The sequence below is a fragment of the Suillus subalutaceus genome (genome assembly GCF_016647625.1).
Source record: "Suillus subalutaceus strain FC151 chromosome Unknown DFJ58scaffold_34, whole genome shotgun sequence".
NCBI lineage: Eukaryota > Fungi > Basidiomycota > Agaricomycetes > Boletales > Suillaceae > Suillus > Suillus subalutaceus.
The window spans coordinates 221,300-242,055 of NW_024540283.1; the positions used below are offsets into that span (position 1 = coordinate 221,300).

Genomic DNA, 20,756 nt, shown 5'->3' on the forward strand with positions numbered 1-20,756 from the left:
GCAGGGACTTTCTGTGGCGCGACACACATACAGTTGGTATATGGTGTTTTGCAAGTTCATTTATATGATACCCGTTTCCTCCTGGATAGCCCCCATACAGAGTTTAGCAGCTCTAGATCTGGGATCGATTGACGTTCCTAGCGCGCGAGGCATGTCTATCTCTCTTCTACATAATCCACAAAAATAGCCTCCCGCCTTTTTAAGTACTAGTATGTCGAGCTCTGTGATGATATTATTACCAAGTCGTAGGCGTAGAGGTGTTACTACTACTTAGTACTAATACTTACATGTTCTAAAGTATCAACTCGTGACCAAGTACGTGCTTACATACATCGATAGTACTACTAATGCTTACGACACCGGCGTGCGCTCACTTTTCGTTCCACAATCACTACGTTCCACGATAGTAGTCGCGTCCCCTATCACAGGAATCGATTAATCAGTGGTGGCAAAACACCTCTATAGTTGATCCCAACATTATATGAGGGGCCAATCAGGGGCGATCGACTAGATGGGTCTCAAGACAATCTTAACGCTCAGAGCGATTCTGCCAGTGGCGTCAATTGGCAAAGACGTGTGTTGCGCCATTCGTTGGACCGTACGTTCATTCTCACACCCTTCCCTATCGTTCTTCTCACTTACTTGTTTGAAACAAAGTTAACTAGTTTTTGTGCTCAGCTCTATTTTCTTCCATCATGATCATCCATGGAAAGAACAATTGCATGTTCATCTCCTGGCTGAGGTGCATTGTCAAGACAGCCGCACTTCGGTCATACAGAAGTTTCCTCTCTGTTCTCCTGCGACTGATCCGACATTGTCAATCCATCGTGAATGGGAAGGAGGATGATTTTCGAGAACGGTCTGGTGGTTTAGCATTGAGCTCTCAGCCAGGGACCAACCAACCCGACTCCGAGCCGGCGCCTCCTGTGAGCCTCGCAGTGCCATTGCTTGAGGCACCTCTACAAAGTCTACACAGCCGAGGGTCCCAGCCTCAAGTGGATATCCAGAATCTTCAGATGACAACTCCCGGGCTTCATGGAGGGTCGAATGACGCAGTTTTTAATACAGACTCTCCCAAAAACTCTTCCGTGCCATCGACTCGGAGGCCAAGCTTTGCGTCCGAACCCAGCATCCCCGAAGTGGATATCGCCACTCCACAGCGTCTTGTGGCCCCAGGCCAGACTTTTGATATCATTCTCACTCCCATTACACCCGAACAAGTCAACCGATACCATAGGAATGTACGAGTGTACGCAAATTGTATTTCGAGCGAGTTACCGTTCTAATTCATACTTGCAGCAAAGATGAGTTCAAGGCGTTCTTGGTCGAGAAAGGTCCTTTGGACTGTTCAGAGTAAGCATGCCGGTGAGAATCAGCGACGAAACTGAAATGGACTCGCAGGGAGCTTGCTCCAGTAGCGGGATGGGAGCCGCTCACGCAACCAGAAGGGGCTTTGATCTTCTATCAGTCACATAAAGTATGTCTACCGCCCGCTACTAGTACATGGATTTACTGAGATTACATATCAGAGAGTTCTCACTGATGCCAATGTTCGAAATCCTGAAACTACAGTCAAAATAGACAAAGCTGTTGAGAAAGCGTATGAAGAAGCGCGCAACGCAAACATCCCCTTGGATCCATCCGTCGAGCTAGGGTTAGAGCTCATCGTGGAGAATGACGAAGAAATGTGGGGCTACTACTTTGTTGACCACGAAAGACGTGTCATTTTCTGGTTCGAAGACTATCTCCTTATGAACAACGTTCGAGGTGTAGAGCGCAAGAGCCACATCAGTAAGTTCTTTCCGCATAATACTTTCCATTCGAGCTCCTGTGATCATGTTGCTCCCAGAGTATGCACTAGAATACCACTACTGGTTCGTATAACCTCAAGTACGCATGTTCCCTTACTTGACCGAAGTCAATGAGCTCACTTTGCAACAGCCCTTTTTGCCTCATAATTTAAATATCATGATATTGACAGGGCACATATTGAACTATTCCCAAACAAACGTTCCCTTCCGGAAGACATTGTCGTGGAACTTAAAGAACTCGTCCTGTTTGCTCAGGCAGGTGAGTAAATGCTAGTAATAAGTATTTCACGTACCAAAAGATCGACCCGTGATAGACAGTATCACTTCTCCAACATCCCTAACACGTTTTACTTCGGACCAGATCGCAAGTATTCTCAGCCTCGTCGATCTCCTTACAAGTAAGTCGATCCCTGATGCGGGGTCGTCATTGATTGTCTTTTCAGCTAGTGCTAATAACAAGCGCGAGCATTCCGTGTGGACCGTCGGTAAGCCCAATCATGGACGATCGGTCGGTTGTTTCTGATATGTCTACCGGTCTCAGCTCGATTCATGGGAGATTTCTGTGAGCTTCGGTTAGTAGTACGCGATCCCAACTTCCTGATTACTTTGCTAGGCAACACAAAGTTTTTGAATTTCTGTGGACAACCAGGTGCCCGACTTGACGTAGACCAATCGTTATACGGAGAATCCGATGCCTCCTCGAAAAACATGCTTTTTCGTGCCATGAATGTTATTCTGTTTGGATCCCCTGATGCTCAGAGCAGAGCTTTTCACAAGATATTAGTCGATCTAGACATCGTTGAGGCGCGGTGGAAGCAGTACATGGACAAGCTGAATAGCGATTGGAATGGATATACGATATTTGTGAGTTGTGCTTTTGCTTCATATTGTTATCATAGTCAGTGATATTTCAGTCTACTGTGATGCTCGCTGTTGATATCAGCTTTCTCTCAGTCCCATCTGTCCAGACTCAAACTCCTGCGATCCTTCTATCTTACATGTCTACCCTCTGCGCCATGGGTTCGTTAGTAGTTACACTATTGTTGGTCGGACAAGTTAATAAGAGCCTACGAGACCCCCGTGAATCGGTATGTTCATCTTTCCATTGTTTATCCTACATTATTTACGTCCACAGGTTTCTTTCCTACTAGGAATGTCGCGCTCTGTGCTCGGCTTCGAAAGCTTTCCCCTTATGCTCAGTCTACCGTTCGGACTTCTGATCTGGGGGTGCGTTTCCGGTTACATTAAATGTGTCGGGGACTCATTGTTCGACAGAATAGTATTCTTTGCTGCAGCATTGTCTGTTGTGATTTTCCGCACTTCTGGCATTGTCATTATCTCGATTGCATATCCAGTGTGGGTCGCCATAGTCATTCTAGCGATGTGGCCCGTACTGGCTGCAAATCGTATTCACGTTGGGTCCCTCCTGCGGGACTGGTTTCGCATGTGGTACTGGAACACAAAACAACTCATTGTTAACCTGTGGTACCAGCTTTACACGTGGTACTGGATCACAGGACAATACATCTTTCACCTGTGGCACAGGATCATAGAACAAGTGTCACCTACGGTCACCACCCCCTCTCATGTCTAATCTGTGTGGTCTGTGATTGTAGGGACTTTATGTAGCTATAGCATTTTGATTGATTTATGCCATACCCCTTTCCTCTCGAACATCCATACACAGGATGTAAATATCAGCTCCGGGTTTACTGCCCCGACTCTTCTTGAAGCCGGTCCCGTGGCAGTGTTAAGAAGCACGACTGAAGCGGTGTAAAGCTAAAATCACGAGGCTCATCCCGGGTCACGGGATGTGTATGTCCGGGGCCACCGCCTAAGTACTTGATATCTTTCTGAACTATGGATGACAGCGTTTACTTTGCCGAGGACCGGATGATCTACACTGTAGATCACGTTCGAGTCTTGACATGGACATGTCCATGATGTCATGTTATTGATTCCTTGTTCATGGCTCACGTGAAACCCATGCATGATTTCGTTGTACAAGTCCGAGAGTATTATGTTAATGCCGATTTTGCCAATCGAGACTGGTGCAGGCTGGCAGTGCCATAGTAGAATGTGGTCGATCCAACTCATGGAGAGATGAATGAGTCACATGCTCACGTACGGGCGTAGATCGGCGGTGGGGTAACATGTCAAATGCATCATGGATTGGCAGTGTGTGTGATCCGGTAGGAGTAAAGTGGATTCATCCAGCGAGTCTTTTCAAATTGATGTGAGTGGGAACGACACTGGATCTCACGGAATGTGACGTTGTTTCATTGAAAGCTTTTGGGAAAGCCTGCGCCACGGACATACTGCATGGAGGCTACATGACGAGGTTGAGAACGAGGGCATCGACGATCGCAGGATGACCGGCTGGGGATGAGAAAAGGCGGGCCCGACGCTGTGCGATTCTAAGGACCCTGGGAATCGATAGCGCACCTGCATCGGCTATCTGGCATGATCCGGGCTGGTTAACCACTCGAACAATCAAGAAACCTTAATACCCGGATATAAACGTGCTGTGGCACGACTGATTGGGCAGGTTGACGCCGGTAGCTCACTGGTTCATAGCGGAGTGGTACGATTTAATTTTTTTAGTATTGTTATTAATCAAAAGTGCTGCAACTTTGAAGCTGAAGAAGCCTTCGGTTAGCTACCGAACATTGTGCAAGTCCGATCTTGAAGTCCAGGGACGGGAGATTAGCAAGGATTACGAGGGATATAACGTACTTGTTGTTATCATGGTGCCCAGCCGCGGCCCAGTGGAAGTGATTCTGCAGAGATCAGAAAGACATGATGTACCTAAAAAAAAGAGCGCTATGACTGGCGAGTGGTGGTCCGCCCTGAAGGCGTGCGAGACTATGAAAGAAACATATATGCATTCATATGGACTCGGAGTGGTATTAGGAAGGGTGTCCAGTGACTGTCTTGTTGGCATAGCCAGTGATATATAATGCTTGGGTGTGTGATTGTCGACGGAGAACTTGTTATCAAGCCATGACAGAGAAGGGCTGTGGTCGGACTGTGATAATATACATAATATACATACAGGAATAATGCAGGAACGTTGTGAAAGTTTGCTGTGTTGTCAACGATATCAAGGTTGGTATCAAGATAAGATGTTCGGTTGGGGAGATGCGGAGGAGAATACTAGTAATATGGGCGCATGCCAGTGTGTGCGCATGGTACATCCACGTTTCGTGTTATCGACGCTAAGATACGAATAGCAATGCATCTGTTCATTGTCTCAGTTTGAGACTCAAGTCATCAGGCAAGTACGTGGTAAACTGCAACTTGTCGGGAACTGTGAGACTGCGCCGCATCATCATGATCGGTTTAAACACGACTTCCGGATCTCTTCAAATCACCGTGACCAGCCAAAACTGGATAAGACCCCGAAGGTTGACGCACTGGTGTGCTGGCTTTGGATGGAGATCACTGGCAACCTGTTGAATTCAACGTTGGCAACGACTATACATAGGAAATACGTGATGTGGCGGTTGTTCACGTTCGAACTGACTCTACGAGGAAAGGTCACCTTGTATCCTGAGCGAGGACAGCGGAAAGACTAGCCTTTTACTCAATCGGATTTCTTATAATAATATTGAATCCGGGTCTCTCGCGAACTCGGGTCCAAGCTGAAGATAAAGCAGTGCGACCAAGGGACGAAACAGAACCGAGCCGACTTGGGAGGTGATCGGGGTCTTTGTAGGCCATAATTAGCCGATTACATTACCGCATGCAATGTAAATAAAAACTGAGAAATGACCGTCGTACCATTCCCTTGTCCCTGTCCCTTCACATTCCTCACAAGGCCTCTCATTCTATTGAGACTGGCTAAATAACCTGCCGTCGTCACACAAGGCAGTCCACTCCGGCACTTGCTCATCGCGACTTCCCTCGAGCGTGTTGTCCCTCACGGTGAGTACCTAACACTGCTCGGACTCCTTTCGCTTCGTATCCAATTACTGACCCATTTTGGGTTCCTTTTAATAGCTTCGGACGCGTTAAATATCGTCTCCCATCCTTCCCTCTCTAGGTCACCACAATGCGTTCCATTCTCCAGCCTCTCGCTGGACGCACTGTGTTTGCACCAATTGAAACAATCGTCTTCTTCGCCATCGTCGGAACTCTCGCATACTTCCAGGTCCTTTCAGCAATTAAGCACTCTTCATTCTTCGCTCCCGCCGTTCCTTCAACACTCCGTCCAGCCCATGCATTACTGCGTGATGGCGAGTGGGTCGGCGTCGATGAAGACTGGTATTTGAAACGCGTTAAAACATCAGATTCCCGTCCATTGGAATTACAGCAATTAATATTTTCATTAGATCCTGCTCAGTCTTCGGTTCCAGTTAGTATCCGTCCATTGTATTGTTACCGTCATCATTGTAACACCTTATTGTTTTACCAGGTCACTGCAGACTCCGCACCTGTCGACCTCGTATCATTATCACAATCTATTGACAATATCACGCACCATATAGCTCATGAGTTCTCTACCCCATCAGGCGAGACGTACACATCCCTGTGCTATTATCCAGTGACCGGTGAATCCTCGTTACCCGCTTCATGTTTTACCACCGCATCCCTCCAGACCTCCCGGTCGAAGATGGTCACCCTGTCTTTTGCTGCTGGTGCTAGCGATGCATTTGTAGATGCGCTGAACCATCAACCCGGTTTCCCGGCTGATGAATCTGGAGTCAGATACCAAATAGAGAGCCACGTCACAGAGACCATCGGTGAAATGGAAGGTGGTAAATGGATGGCCTACGCTGCACGCGCCCTTATTGTGCGATTCTGGGAGCTTACCAAGGTCAGTAACCTATTGTGTCGTGTTCTCGTCATACTCACCTCAATCTAGAAAGCGGATTCCCTGGACATCTTGCTCGTCCTCGTTGGTTACATCCTCATGCACGCGTCATTCATTCGTTTGTTCTTCTCAGCTCGCGCACTTGGTTCCAACTTGAAGCTTAGCATTGCAATCATGTCATCATCCATCCTCGCATTCATGCTCGCTCTCCCCATCTCCCATTACCTTGAGATTCCTTTGGATCCAATTAGTCTCACCGAAGCTCTGCCCTTCTTTGTCTGCACAGTTGGCTTCGATAAGCCCCTCCGTCTTGCCGCTGCTGTATTCAACCACCCTCATCTGTTATCTCCCGTTAAAGAGGGCAGGTGGCGTGGCCAGATGAAACCCGCCGGTGAAGTAGTCATGGAAGCAATCGAAAACAGCGGTAATGCCATCTTGCGCGATTACGCCCTCGAGATCGCAGTCCTTTCCATGGGAGCGAAAAGCAAAGTTGGTGGTCTGAAGGAGTTCTGTGCGCTTGCAGCGCTGACCCTGACATTGGATTGTGTTCTATTCGGCACCTTCTATGCCGCGATGTTGGCAATTATGGTCGAGGTCAGTAGTCATGTGATCTCCTCTTTTGTAACAACTAGGGGTTAGGGTCAACATGACTCTTTTCTCTAATTGTTCTCTAGAACAACGCTCATGATCCCTGATTGTCTTAGGTCCGGAGGATTAAAGCTGCTCGTGACATGACGAGATCCCGGAGCTCAAATAATCTGACTGAACGCAAACCAAGTGCCCTTGTCCGTTCACTTCCTCAAGCCCAGGACGCTAGCCTGAGCCGTCAGCTCTCAGAGAGCCTATTGGGTGTTAAGGGTTCTATGCTCAGACAGAAGAACAGCCCACCACCAGAAGTTAAGGAAGAGAACCCCCTCGCACGTCTGAAGCTTCTTCTTGTATGTCACTGCTGCAATTGACCTCTCCTATTATGCTGATGTCCAATCGAATAGATCGCATCCTTCCTGACGCTGCACATTCTGAACTTCGCAACGACGCTCACACCTGCGACCATCACCAGATACCAGACTCAGACCCTGATCGACTCTGCAGTACGCGAGAGCACGGTGTCACATAAAGTTGACATTACCTCTCCTGCCATTGCAGGCGTGCTTGCCAACCTTGCCGCTATCGACGTGTCTCTTCAGGTAGAAGTAGACAACATATCCGCACCTGCAGATCTCCTTGTCAAGATTACCCCGCCCTTGTACATCCGTGTCACGCCACCAGGTCCAGTTCGTCCCCGTGCACTATTCAGATCTACTGAGGCCGTTGAGAACTTTATGACTGGTTGGACAACACTCGTGGGCGACCCCATTTTGTCAAAGTGGATCGTCCTTGTCCTCGCTGTCAGCGTCGCACTCAATGGTTACCTTCTCAAGGGCATAGCTGAGGGTGCCATGCGTGGACTGCAGCCCAACAATGTGCGCTTCAGGTCGGTCGTTGCTGAGAAACGCGAGCAGGATGATGAGGAGATTGTGACACCTGGAGTCAAGGCTGCTGGTGCACGCAGACGGTCATCGTTCGTGGTTGGTGATTCGAAGCCGCCTTCACCAAGTTCTTCAGATTCCGAGAGGCCTATCCTCCGTCCCCTTGCTATCCGTCCTATGCGTGTTGTTGCACCCATTGCAATTCCCGCTGCCACTGGCGTGTCTGCACACATGCTTGACATGAAGCTTCGCGCACAAGCCTTGTCTGCACCTGCACCAAGAGAGGACCAGCCACTTCAGTTCCCTGTCCGATCTCTGGAGCAGTGCATTGAGGTGTTTGAGAATGGGCCTCGTCCTGCGTCGGCGGCTCTTGCGACGCTCAATGACGAGGAGGTTGTCATGCTCGCACAGAACGGGAAGATTGCGGCGTATGCGTTGGAGAAGGTGCTTGGTGATCTTGAGCGGGCTGTGACCATCCGTCGCGCATTGATCTGTAAGTCTGTCTCCACATCTCAGAGATATTGGTACTCATATGATACCTAGCTCGTGCAACTGACACCAAATCGCTTGAGTACTCGGATATCCCCATGCACAACTATGATTACTCTCGTGTCGTTGGCGCGTGCTGTGAGAACGTTGTCGGTTACATCCCTATTCCTCTTGGTATCGCCGGCCCTCTCAACATCGATGGCGAGATTGTCCACATTCCCATGGCTACCGCCGAAGGCACACTCGTGGCTTCTACTTCCCGTGGTTGCAAAGCTCTCAATGCAGGCGGAGGTGTTACAACTGTCCTCACCAATGACGCCATGACGCGTGGACCTGCGATCGACTTCCCTTCCATTGTTATGGCTGCAGAGGCTAAGGCATGGATTGACTCTGAAGAAGGCTTTGAGATCATCCGTGAGGCATTTGAGTCGACGTCACGTTTCGCTAAGCTTCAACGCCTCAAGACTGCCATGGCTGGTCGTACGCTCTTCGTCCGGTTCGCAACACGCACTGGTGATGCTATGGGCATGAACATGATTTCCAAGGGTACAGAGAAGGCGCTCGAGGTTGTGCAGAAGTATTTCCCGGAGATGATCACGCTTGCTCTGTCGGGCAACTACTGCACAGACAAGAAACCTGCTGCTATCAACTGGATTGAGGGACGCGGAAAGAGTGTAGTGGCTGAGGCTGTTATCCCTGGAAAGGTTGTCAAGAGCGTGTTGAAGACCACGGTTGAGGCGCTCTGCAATCTCAACACGAAGAAGAACTTGGTTGGCAGTGCTATGGCGGGCTCGATTGGTGGCTTTAATGCACATGCTGCAAATATTCTCACTGCGATTTTCTTGGCTACTGGTCAGGACCCTGCGCAGAACGTGGAGAGTTCGAATTGTATGACCCTCATGGAACCGTAAGTCGTGATTGTTATCATCTGATGGTGCTTAGTGTTGATGACTGTTGGTAGAACTAACGATGGTGAAGATCTCCTTATGACTGTATCCATGCCCTCGATCGAGGTCGGCACTGTTGGTGGAGGTACTGTTCTCGGACCCCAGGGCTCCGTTCTCGAGATGCTGGGGATCAAGGGTGCACACTCCACCACTCCCGGCCACAATGCACAGCGCCTTGCTTGTATTATTGCTGCTTCCGTCATGGCCGGTGAGCTCTCGCTGCTCAGTGCTCTCGCCGCCGGCCACCTTGTCCGTGCACATCTCGTCCACAACCGCTCCCAAGCCAATACCCCAACGTCATCACGGCCCGTTACCCCTGGACTCATTGCCAGTGACATCGTTTGGGAGCAGAAGACCGCTGAGAAAAGTCTCGGACCACGGTCTGATCCTGTGCTCACGCATTCATTATCGACGACATCATTACCCCCGTACACAGCAAACCCGGAGACCGAGATCGAGACTAAGCCATCTCAGTAGCTGCAGGAGCGGTGCTGGCTGACCGCGTCTCCGTGATACTGACTGATTTCGAGACTGACGATCATCATTATTTCTTTTAGACTATGTCTCATACTCATCTACCTACATCAATATTTTTTTCCATTGCTTTCGCTCAGCATCTAGACGGAAAATAGCTATAGGGTCTTTATCTTTGTATATTTGTAGTTAGTTGGCTTATACTACGTAGCGACCGCCTTTATGTTGTGCGTTCAATGAATACCTCGTGATTGACTTATTGTGGTGTGCCTCCCTCTTAACGACAGCATTGAAGTCCAAGTGATTATGATTACAACTTTGCATAGTGATAACAGAATTCGACACGACGGCATTTATATAATATCTGACCCGCAGAATATTCCTTACAACTTGTCCACAACCCATCGGAGAGTGCATATATGAGGTCCGACGGTCGTCTGCTGTAAGTTGTCTTCCTCCTCCTGTCCATGAATTTGCCCATTTTCGAGCCTTCCTACGAGAAACCAAGTCCTTGACAGCATTTGCGTCCATTGAGTCGAGAAAAAAGGAAGAAAAACGATTATTGATTTCATGCGGACTAATATTGCCTGTACGGATGACCCGGGTAGCCCGCAGCCCACCCATTGGCACCCGCCGCGGGCGCGGCATACAAGCCGTAGGGGTTCTGGACACCTGCTGGGGCATAGTGGTTATACTGATAATACGCAGGTGCGGCGGGGAGCTGCCACCCATTAGCAGGGGCGGGCCTCGCGGGCGCGTTGTAGGCCTGCATATTGTTAGGCCTAGCATGTAAGACTCCCAACATGTTGTTGTTGTTTTGGTGAGGTTGGTTGAAAGCAGGGGGCTGCTGGGGCTGAAGCTGAAGCTGCGGCTGCGGCTGGGGTCGGGGCTGCGGCTGCGGCTGAATTTGCGGCTGGGGCTGGAATGAAGTCAGTGAGATCGTGGGAGATGCACTGCGACGTGGGTGGCGCGGCTGAGGAACATGTCCATGTTTTGCCTTGCGGTGGCGCGTCAGGGCGGCAGGGTTGTGGGTCTTGTAGCCACATTGTTGAGGACAGACGTACCGCTGTTTGCCATTGCTAAAATCGTTGTTGTTAATTAGGTGGAATCGTCGACGGTTATGAAGGAGTACTTACTGCCTGTCGGTGTGGATTCTGAAGCTGGGTTTTGACAACGTTACAAAATCACATCCGGCAAAGCCACATACATATGAACTAGCAGTGAGCGAACGTCAGCGAGTTGTATAGCATACAAGATAACCACGGACTGGTATGAATGTGCGGCCTCATGTCTCTTGAGTTCGGTCCATTTAGCAAAAGTTTTGTTGCAGCCAGCTTGAGCAGAGCAAACATAGTTCTCCACGTTCCAAACTCAGTCTCGACTCTTGATGCATGAAAAATGCACAGGATTAGGCTCACCTTTCTGACAGGCATCTTGGAATGACTGATTGTAGAGGAATATAAGAATATGAGCGGAGTACTACTCGATTCTGTCTGAGGTGAATACTGGTTCTCCTTGGAGTGATGATGATGCTAGGTAGGCATTCGTGCTGATATATATACGATTTCTGAGGCCTGAGGACTGTGGACCTGCCATTGTTCTTTGCAGTGGACATACGCTTCAAGAAGTTGTGGACAGACGCTTGATGTAAACAGACGTTTGCGGAGTTCATACATGATACACGTACGTCTCGTGGAAGCAACTAGTGGATGTGAGCCACTCAGTCACGATGGCGGAGCATGAATGATGCATTGTCTGCCATTTGAAGGCTTCGAACAATATCTGACATACACATTGCTACGAAGAAAATCGTCATAGCAAGCACTGGTAAAGAGTGGCGCGCGTGTGGATGAAGATGCCTGCGCGAGAATAGTAACCCAATTTTAGTGGATGGATGAGAGGCATTAAGGGCTTAGCCCAGCTAAGACGCTCATGGATACAGCATCGAGACATGACCGAGTGAGATACGAATGGCAGTTTTGAGAATGAAATATCAGACGAGTCTGGCAGAGGATGTCGAGGTCGATGGGCATCACAAGTTTGCTTCAGGTCCTAGCTGAGTTTGAAGAAATGTTTAAGGTTCTAGCCTCCGAATCTAGTAAACGGACAGTGACTTTCTTGATTTCATCGTGACTTTAGACTTTAGTGGAGCGTATCCATAGAAGAACGTGTGCTCTGTCTCATGACAACGAGTGGCTCGTACTGTTTCGAATGGGTACTTGCAAGAAAATTCCAGGAATATTACTGATGCACCTTCAATCCACATCCCGCTTACGATGGATCTGATGGTAGTTTGTCGATCAATCGTCGACATGGCCGCCAGGTAGCTTCAAGCTTTCACTACTTCAGGCACGTCCTGCTTGCTCTGAATTCTTATCCTTTTTCTTGGCATATTGTGGATGCGCTGGCAGTTGGGTGGGAATCCATCCACAGCCATTTCTGTTCTACCGCAGCCGTACTCACCCCTTCACTCACATTTGTATGGATTGCTCATTAGCCTGCTTATTGGAAAGAGTTCTCGATCGATTGGCATATATCATGGCTCCACAACAAAATCGTGCTCCATCTCATCGTTTGGATAGACATACTGGCTACATATAGAACACACCTCAAGATGAGATTTACATTAAGCGCGCCGGCAGGGGTGCAGCGTCATCTATACCTGCGGTTCCTCTCCACACAAGAATCTCCGCAACTTCGCATCCAGTTACCAATCTACCAATGGTAAGAGGAAATCGCGGACTGTACATTGACCCTGGTGGTAATGACAGTGAGGCTCTCGTCGTCCGGAGCGAGGGTAGAGAAAATGCCAGTGTCAATAGATTTGTGCAGGTTAAGCATCAGCCGAGAGATGAGAGTAACGGACATGCTGGAGGTCATTTAATCTCGATCCGCGTTATCACACCAATCACTCACCAACTAGTAAATGCGCCGAGGGTGCCACTCATCATACCCTTGCCACTCGTCAGGAAATAGTCAAACCAATACAGAGTGCGAGTCTATATGCTCACTGAATCAACCTTGATCAACCCGTGAGCATTTCGCAACACACATCAGTATACACTAGCGACTCACGTAGTACGTCAGGATGTTCGGTATATTGGACAATGCCATCGCTCTGAAGGAGCGTGGATCAGAATCACCCGAGTCACGATCTCGCTAGCAACCTCACCCAAAATACATTGCACTTGCATTCGGTTGATTCAGCGTTGAAAGCACCGACACAATGAAATATTTATTTACCGTCGTGAAATACGGCACAATAACAATTCTCCTGGTGACCAGAGAAAACCGCAGCAAACCTCTAGTTTTGCAAATCCTGTACACTGTGAGGGTGAAAATGAGTAAATCGAAGACAAATAGGGCCACCCATGCCAGCCCGAGACCTGCAGTTATGAACATCAAGGTACATACAAACGTGTCGTAGAATTGACTGACGGATAGATCTGCAATAGCTTTTGAGCGGGCGCACAGAACATCAAAGAGGATAGCGTACGTCTCTGCTGTATACGTTTCGTAGCAACCAACTCCTGGCAAGATGATCGTATTGCCTGAAAACCGTCCAAACGTTCCCACCTAGAAACAATCAGTACATCTCGGAGTATAAAATGCTGTACAAACACGCACCGAGGCTGCTCCTGCAAGAGCAACGAGGATGATTATCAGCCAAGCAAGCATGTGCTTGCTACGGTCGTAGAGAGCATAAGTGCGAATGATCATTATGACTGAAATTTTCAATGTAAGAGTTTCTCGAAATGAAATCCACTCACGACAAACGATGATTGCTTGGCCGAAAATGACCAGTTGTCTGTACAGCGTGTATTTCGAACAACTAAATCTTCGTTAAGCAAGAGCGATAGACAAGAAAGTAAAGTAGAACCTCTACAGAAAGGAGTTGTGAGCATGCCAGTTTAGCACATAACGAAAACACTGAACCTCGTCTGAAACAGGCAGGAAATCCATAACTAAGCCGCAGATATTGGCGAAGAGGGCGACATAGCGATTGAGCAGAAATAACACTGCAGACAACGCTTTCGGACGACACCATATAAAGGCGATTTCTTCTGGTAGGGTCGTCATATGGTCGTATATCAGGATAGCTGGATTCCGAATATCGTGTTATTGTCCTGAGCTCGGGGAAAAAGGCACTACAGTCAATGCTCACTATTTCCCGCCAGAGTGGCGTAAATGCACGAGAACCTGGAGTATTCAGCCGCCATCAGGATGCATGGTCAATCAGGTCTGTACGCGTGCCACTCACATCTGCAGCACTTCTGAGTCAGTAACATCCATCTTGATGAGGCAATTGAAGAAAGGCGTTGAGAATGTGCAAGCGATCCGTTAAATGCCATTATATACCAGCCCCATTTAACAGTCATTTACACAATCATTCATCAGGTGCTATGTATGCAGCACGATGTTTCCTTGCTGAAATGAAAGGATAATCATATTGCCACCATGGGGACTGCGGGGATTTGAAAAAAAAAACAACAACAACAACAACAACAACACAACAACAACAACAACAACAACCTAAAGCAACTTGCGACACGCGGAGATTTTGATGCGGGAATCGGGATAACCTGCGAATGAATAAACATGGTCCGATTGCCGACATTCAAGTTGTAAACCTGACGAACTTTGATGCCGACCCAGATCTAAGATGCCACGTGGCACAGCGCAGAATGTACCAGTATTCATGGTACCTCAGCATCTATCACTCCCTCTCCCGTCGAGGGGTGCTCGCCGGATATTTTTCAGAAGAAGCATCTCAGGAACCACCCACCGTGCGACTGGGCTGGTTTAAAATGCCCGCAACTCCATGAGGATGCCTGGTCTGTCCAAGGACAAGGCAGAGGGAGATTCGGAGAAGAAAGAATCGAGAGATCGACATCGGCACCGTCTGCCATTGTAGGACTCGGTATCCGTAGGTTAACCATATCACACTCGCGGTAGAGTGCACTTGAGCACTTCTTCTGGAGCATCGACGCCTTTTTTAAGGGAGCGCCAGCCTTAGAGTCTGTGGATATTGGGGGTGGCTTGGAGGTTGGGGGAAGATGGTGCGGCGGCAGCATAGAAAGGGTCGACGACGTTGATGATGCGTATATCTCGTTCGGTGGGTGCGACAACGAGAAGAGTGAGAATTAAGAATGACGCTAGCGAGGTGTTTTGGGTTTGTACAGTAGGATCCTGGCAACCGATGAACGTTGATGTATCAGATATATGATATATCATACTTGACATTTTTGTTGAGCAAAGATAATCGACTCAGGCTAAAACACGTGGCTTACACGTGTCTTGTTTACTGTACAACGCCCAGCATAAGCTTGCTCCAAACCATGACAAAATACAAACGGCCGACATCATACTCAGCTTCAAAATCTGTTGTTCCGGGGACCCGCAAGAAGAAGGCCAGTGCTAGCAGCTGCAGCTGACTTGGATTCCGACAAAGAAATGTTACTGACGCGGACAAGATGGGACGGTGGCATGAAGAAGCCGCGCGTCACGATCCAGGAAGTAATCTCGTCATGCCTCGTGCTCTTTGTGCTGATATGTTTTTAATTGGTCGAAACCAGAAAATCATCACCTCACAGAGCAACTAACCACTGATCGAAGACCCAGTCACACGGAACTGTGGAAGGCATCTTTAGTTTTGACAAGAGCACTTCTGGCTCGACCGTTGCAACGCGTAAAGGCAAGAAGCACTGCGGCCGACATCGCTGTGCAATGTTACTAGCTACATGGCTTTCTCGATAACGCGTTTCAATCATGTCCATGTTCCATTCAATGCACTGTTTCCTCAAATCTGTGATCGCATCGCCTCTAGAAGTGTGGGGGACGACCTTGGAACTCTGGCGACCACCAGCGCCCTGGATATTTTTATTGCTGGGCGCTAATCAATACACCGGTCCCTCATGGGAAAGGGTAATAACGCTTGTTCCCCGTTATCGATTGTTATAGGGTTTCTTATTGTCAAGCTTACATCATTTGGTTCTTTGATCGCTCTTCTTCCTCGAGGCTTCTGGATTGGTTTCATCTCTGCGCACATTCCCTCGTATTCCGGTGATGACCGGACCGTGCATAGTGTAAGACTCTGTAATTGGTATCACGAAGTTAATGACTCACACGCGGTTGCCTAAGCTTGACTTGCATTCGGTTTATCCGAGCAGCAGGTATAAACCTTGGGTAACGCTCAGGGCCTGGCCAATGAGATGTTCTGCTTTGCATAGGATTGATCTCGGTCCTTCAATACCGATCAGAACCCTTGGAGCACGAGAGTACTAGTGAAAATCGATGGTCATTTCTTCATTCGATTCTGCCGATCGGTGTTGCTCAGCGCTTGCAGCCAGCAGTGCAACAAATATTGCCTCGAGGCTTGCTCGAGGCTTGTACTAATAATAGCCTGTTATTTTATATAAATGATGCAGGACCTTTCGTTTCCTCATCTTACTACTACTTCGCCACATACTGATTCTGATCGTCATCTGCTATTCACAATGAGGAAAGGCAACTCATCAAGGAATTCGGCCCAAGAAACCCACACATCTAGCGAAGCAACAGCTCGTGGAAGCTCGGTACGTGACTTATGAGGATCACTTAGTTTAATCCACTCTAAACACTGACATCGATGCATCCTTCGTCTAGCACCGACCTCGTGGCAGAGTCGGTCGGTTTTTGGAGAAGGTTAAGGATGGTGCGAACAAGTTAAGGGTCTCGGTGAGTCCACGAGCATGCGTAATGAGTGTCCTGGAATACGACTAAAATTGCAACAAGCGCTCGAAGGATTCCCGTAGCCATAGCCCCGCTCCCCCGAATGTGCTTCATCAACGTGCTTCGTCGACCCCGAATATCCTCGAGGTAGGTTCTCAAACTTGTCTTTCAGTCTCTGTGCTCTCTCTAAATTTTGGTGGTCGCGCGGGTTCAGGCTGCTCCGTCTGATGTGGAAGTGGAGGCTGATACCCAATCGGCACTTCTGGATGCACGACAGGCTGCATCACGCATGCATCCATTGTTGGGACCTTCGATAACTGTGGTGTTCGTTGGTCAAGACGCACAAGCGGATCTCGATGCTGCTGACGGTTTCCAGGACACATATCTCAAACCCCTCAGGATATTCGACGATGTTATTGGGAAGATCGCAGATGTATGGACCCTCTCCTCGATCGAAACTGAACTAAGCTAGCTCCACAGGTACATCCATATGCAAAAATGGCACTGGGCGTGTTGTCTTGTGCAGCCAAAGTATGTTTTTCTTATTCTTTCTTTCCTATCTTCCACCGCTCAAGCAATCATTGTGCAGATTATTCTAGCTCAAGCGGATCGCGACGCAGCGGTACTCGACCTTCTCAAAAAGTTGCGTCAAGTTTACATGTTCATCGCACAAGATCAGATGCTTGGCCAAATCTCGTCAATGCACATTATCCTTGGACAGATCTCTCAGCAAACTCTTGAATGTGCTCAGTTCATCAAAAATTATTCGGACACCAAGAATTTTTGTGAGTCATAACAAGCTGCTGCGTTTTGCATTGTCTCGAGCTTCTACCGTTATCATAGGGGAGAGACTCGGAAAGAACGCCGTCTCGGAAACGAGCGATACGATCCAACAGTACAGTAACGTGTTGGATATGCTTATGCAAAACTTCCGGGACCAAGTCACTCGCGACGTGGCCATACACGTCCACCGTCGTAAGTGCTCGAACGTCCTCGTGACTTGACACATATTCATACCATTTCAGGAGAAATACTAGATCTCAGTGGCATGACTTATGCAGCGGGCGCGGGACTAGATACCAGGAAACAATGCCTCCAAGGGACGCGCACGGAAATCCTTTCCCAGATTACGGAATGGGTCAACAGCACTGGGGACAACGTTCCACGCGTGCTGTGGCTATCTGGCCCTGCAGGCAAGGGCAAATCGGCCATCGGCCACACCATCGCTAAGTGGTTCAACGACGTGGGAGGGCTTGGTTCGTGTTACTCTTTTGACCGCGAGCGAGAAGCAGATCGTCGCCACGAAAAGATCTTTTCCACGATCGCGCGCGACCTGGCTGACCGTGATCCGGAGATGAGGCGGGCATTAGCAGATGCAGTTCAGACCGCGAATTCGCTCAAGAATACAGCGGATATCACCCAGCAGTGGCAGAAGCTTCTTATCGAACCACTGAAGAAGTCATCTGGGTCAACTGCAGGGCCCATCGTGATCATGATCGATGCACTGGACGAGAGCGGTGGAGTAGAGACACGAATAGACCTCCTCCGCATTCTAGCTGGTAAACATCGGAACCCCGCTGTTCCCAAAATCGCAGACCTTCCAGACAACTTTCGCTTCATCGTTACCTCTCGCCCGCTTGATGACATCAATGACGAGTTTCATGGTGTTCAGCATATTCGACAGATGTCGATGGATGATATTCCACCAGCATTCGCAGAGCGCGACATCCGTGCTTACGTATCCGAAGGAGCTGGAAGGGTTGGGTTTCAGGACAGAAATTTTGCAGTGCTCGCTGAGAAAGCTGCTGGACTTTTCGAGTGGGCGCGTCTCGCCTGTGGATACATCAAAAGGTCTCATACTGGGCTATCTCGAATGGATTGCTATGATGCTGTGGTGTCACGCGATCCTGCTGAGAGAAGCAAGCTGTTACACGACATGTATCACCTCATTTTAAAAGGTATCATACCCAAGGATAATTCTCCACATTCCCAGAAACTGCGTTCGACTGCGCTAGCGAGATTTCGCTCGGTGATGGGACAAATACTAGGTGCAGCTGAACCCCTTCCTTTAGCTTCCCTGAATGCCATGAGGCACCATTTTCCAACACGAGAGGGCAATTTCAACGTGGAGCTCGTGATAAAAGGCATGGGCTCCCTCCTCAGCGGCACGACCAGCCCAGATTCCCCAATCCGACCCCCTTCACGCATCCTTCCGCGATTTCTTAACGGACAACCATCTAGCGGAGAGTTTTCCATCGACCTGTCAAAGTCGCAACGCGACCTTGCATTTGCGTCACTTCGAGTGATGGAACATGGCCTTCGCTTCAACATCTGTGATTTGAAGTCGTCGTACCTCTCTAATTGCGAAGATCCCGGGCTTCAAGAACGAGTCCAAAAATGCATCCCCCCACATCTGTCATATTCAGCTCGATTTTGGACGTCGCACGTACGAACCACAGTCTTCGACAAGGAGCTTGCGAAAGAAGTGACATTGTTGTTCGACCACAAACGGCTATTTTTCTGGCTCGAGTTACTCGCCCTGATCAATGCGCTCAGCGGTGCAGTTTCTGCCCTTCCGCCCATTGCCCGGTGGATGAAGGTGAGCACACTGCTACTAGGTGTGAGATAAAATGCTCATAAGCAACCACAGGGCCATCCCAAATTCAAAGATGTCTCATTGGCTGCAATGGACACACAAAGGTTCATTCAAGTCTTCGCCGGCATCATTTTACACAGCACGCCACATCTCTATGTATCAGCACTCCCATTCTTGCCTGCCAACTCTCCGCTATCGAGAAAGTTTTCTGTATGGTTTCCGAATACCCTTCGTGTGGCATCTGGACGCGATATGAACTGGCCGGCTGCTCAGACCGTGCTCAGGGAGCACACTCATTTTGTCACATCGGTCTCGTTCTCGCCGGACGGCACTCGCATCGTCACTGGTTCTTGGGATAAGACAGTTCGGCTGTGGGATGCAGGGACGGGACAGCCAGTCGGTGAGCCCTTGCGGGGGCACACTCATTATGTCACATCGGTCTCGTTCTCGCCGGACGGCACTCGCATCGTCACTGGTTCTGGGATAAGACAGTTCGGCTGTGGGATGCAGGGAACGGGACAGCCAGTCGGTGAGCCCTTGCGAGGGGCACACTTGGTAGTCACATCGGTCTCGTTCTCGCCGGACGGCACTCGCATCGTCACTGGTTCTTGGGATGACGACAGTTCGGCTGTGGGATGCAGGGACGGGACAGCCAGTCGGTGAGCCCTTGCGGGGGCACACTCATTTGGTCACAATCGGTCTCGTTCTTTGCCGGACGGCACTCGCATCGTCACTGGTTCTTTCGATAACACAGTTCGGCTGTGGGATGCAGGGACGGGACAGCCAGTCGGTGAGCCCTTGCGGGGGCACACTCAGTTATGTCACATCGGTCTCGTTCTCGCCGGACGGCACTCGCATCGTCACTGGTTCGGAGGATAGGACAGTTCGGCTGTGGGATGCAGGGACGGGACAGCCAGTCGGTGAGCCCTTGCGGGGGCACACTGGTATGTCACATCGGTCTCGTTCTCGCCGGACGGCACTCGCATCGTCACTGGTTCAGAGGATAACACAGTTCGGCTGTGGGATGCAGGGACGGGACAGCCAGTCGGTGAGCCCTTGCGGGGGCACACTAATTCTGTCACATCGGTCTCGTTCTCGCCGGACGGCACTCGCATCGTCACTGGTTCGGAGGATAACACAGTTCGGCTGTGGGATGCAGGGACGGGACAGCTAGTCGGTGAGCCCTTGCGGGGGCACACTTGGTATGTCACATCGGTCTCGTTCTCGCCGGACGGCACTCGCATCGTCACTGGTTCGGAGGATAACACAGTTCGGCTGTGGGATGCAGGGACGGGACAGCCAGTCGGTGAGCCCTTGCGGGGGCACACTAATTGTGTCACATCGGTCTCGTTCTCGCCGGACGGCACTCGCATCGTCACTGGTTCGTACGATAACACAGTTCGGCTGTGGGATGCAGGGACGGGACAGCCAGTCGGTGAGCCC

General features: G+C 49.5%; 6 protein-coding genes across 6 annotated transcripts; 2 read left to right on the forward strand and 4 right to left on the reverse strand.

The window, feature by feature from the left end:
• The first annotated feature begins 360 nt into the window (after window positions 1–360).
• DFJ58DRAFT_682285 (uncharacterized protein) lies at window positions 361–3,503 on the forward strand. Its single transcript, XM_041383239.1, has 13 exons — window positions 361–598; window positions 658–1,249; window positions 1,300–1,353; window positions 1,402–1,477; window positions 1,530–1,791; window positions 1,850–1,874; window positions 1,982–2,070; window positions 2,126–2,296; window positions 2,353–2,373; window positions 2,425–2,675; window positions 2,726–2,899; window positions 2,947–3,038; window positions 3,087–3,503. Exons 2-13 carry the CDS (start codon window positions 696–698, stop codon window positions 3,403–3,405), a joined length of 2,088 nt encoding a protein of 695 aa, XP_041245500.1. The 5' UTR covers window positions 361–598; window positions 658–695; the 3' UTR covers window positions 3,406–3,503.
• Window positions 3,504–5,608: 2,105 nt separating this feature from the next.
• DFJ58DRAFT_780330 (hydroxymethylglutaryl-coenzyme A reductase-domain-containing protein) lies at window positions 5,609–10,265 on the forward strand. Its single transcript, XM_041389737.1, has 8 exons — window positions 5,609–5,738; window positions 5,814–6,168; window positions 6,229–6,630; window positions 6,679–7,221; window positions 7,332–7,565; window positions 7,620–8,589; window positions 8,640–9,492; window positions 9,547–10,265. The coding sequence occupies exons 2-8, from the start codon at window positions 5,866–5,868 to the stop codon at window positions 10,007–10,009; spliced, it is 3,768 nt and encodes a 1,255-aa protein (XP_041245501.1). The 5' UTR covers window positions 5,609–5,738; window positions 5,814–5,865; the 3' UTR covers window positions 10,010–10,265.
• A 21-nt stretch (window positions 10,266–10,286) lies between these two features.
• On the reverse strand, window positions 10,287–11,770 carry DFJ58DRAFT_284683 (uncharacterized protein). The gene is made up of 4 exons (XM_041379668.1): window positions 11,425–11,770; window positions 11,274–11,362; window positions 11,143–11,220; window positions 10,287–11,085 (listed from the first exon to the last, which is right to left on the reverse strand). The coding sequence occupies exons 1-4, from the start codon at window positions 11,437–11,439 to the stop codon at window positions 10,584–10,586; spliced, it is 684 nt and encodes a 227-aa protein (XP_041245502.1). The 5' UTR covers window positions 11,440–11,770; the 3' UTR covers window positions 10,287–10,583.
• An 884-nt stretch (window positions 11,771–12,654) lies between these two features.
• DFJ58DRAFT_284750 (uncharacterized protein) lies at window positions 12,655–13,884 on the reverse strand. The gene is made up of 8 exons (XM_041379669.1): window positions 13,634–13,884; window positions 13,503–13,582; window positions 13,421–13,452; window positions 13,250–13,332; window positions 13,179–13,193; window positions 13,078–13,124; window positions 12,923–12,967; window positions 12,655–12,875 (listed from the first exon to the last, which is right to left on the reverse strand). Exons 1-8 carry the CDS (start codon window positions 13,724–13,726, stop codon window positions 12,722–12,724), a joined length of 549 nt encoding a protein of 182 aa, XP_041245503.1. The 5' UTR covers window positions 13,727–13,884; the 3' UTR covers window positions 12,655–12,721.
• DFJ58DRAFT_780344 (uncharacterized protein) lies at window positions 13,250–14,345 on the reverse strand. The gene is made up of 7 exons (XM_041389738.1): window positions 14,268–14,345; window positions 14,172–14,206; window positions 13,938–14,106; window positions 13,634–13,888; window positions 13,503–13,582; window positions 13,445–13,452; window positions 13,250–13,392 (listed from the first exon to the last, which is right to left on the reverse strand). The coding sequence occupies exons 1-4, from the start codon at window positions 14,297–14,299 to the stop codon at window positions 13,741–13,743; spliced, it is 384 nt and encodes a 127-aa protein (XP_041245504.1). The 5' UTR covers window positions 14,300–14,345; the 3' UTR covers window positions 13,250–13,392; window positions 13,445–13,452; window positions 13,503–13,582; window positions 13,634–13,740.
• Window positions 14,346–15,019: 674 nt separating this feature from the next.
• On the reverse strand, window positions 15,020–16,234 carry DFJ58DRAFT_875324 (uncharacterized protein; the record flags this gene model as incomplete). Its single annotated transcript, XM_041394418.1, has 5 exons — window positions 15,020–15,196; window positions 15,318–15,441; window positions 15,611–15,876; window positions 15,990–16,100; window positions 16,133–16,234. The coding sequence occupies 5 exons, from the start codon at window positions 16,232–16,234 to the stop codon at window positions 15,020–15,022; spliced, it is 780 nt and encodes a 259-aa protein (XP_041245505.1).
• Between the last annotated feature and the right edge of the window lie 4,522 nt (window positions 16,235–20,756).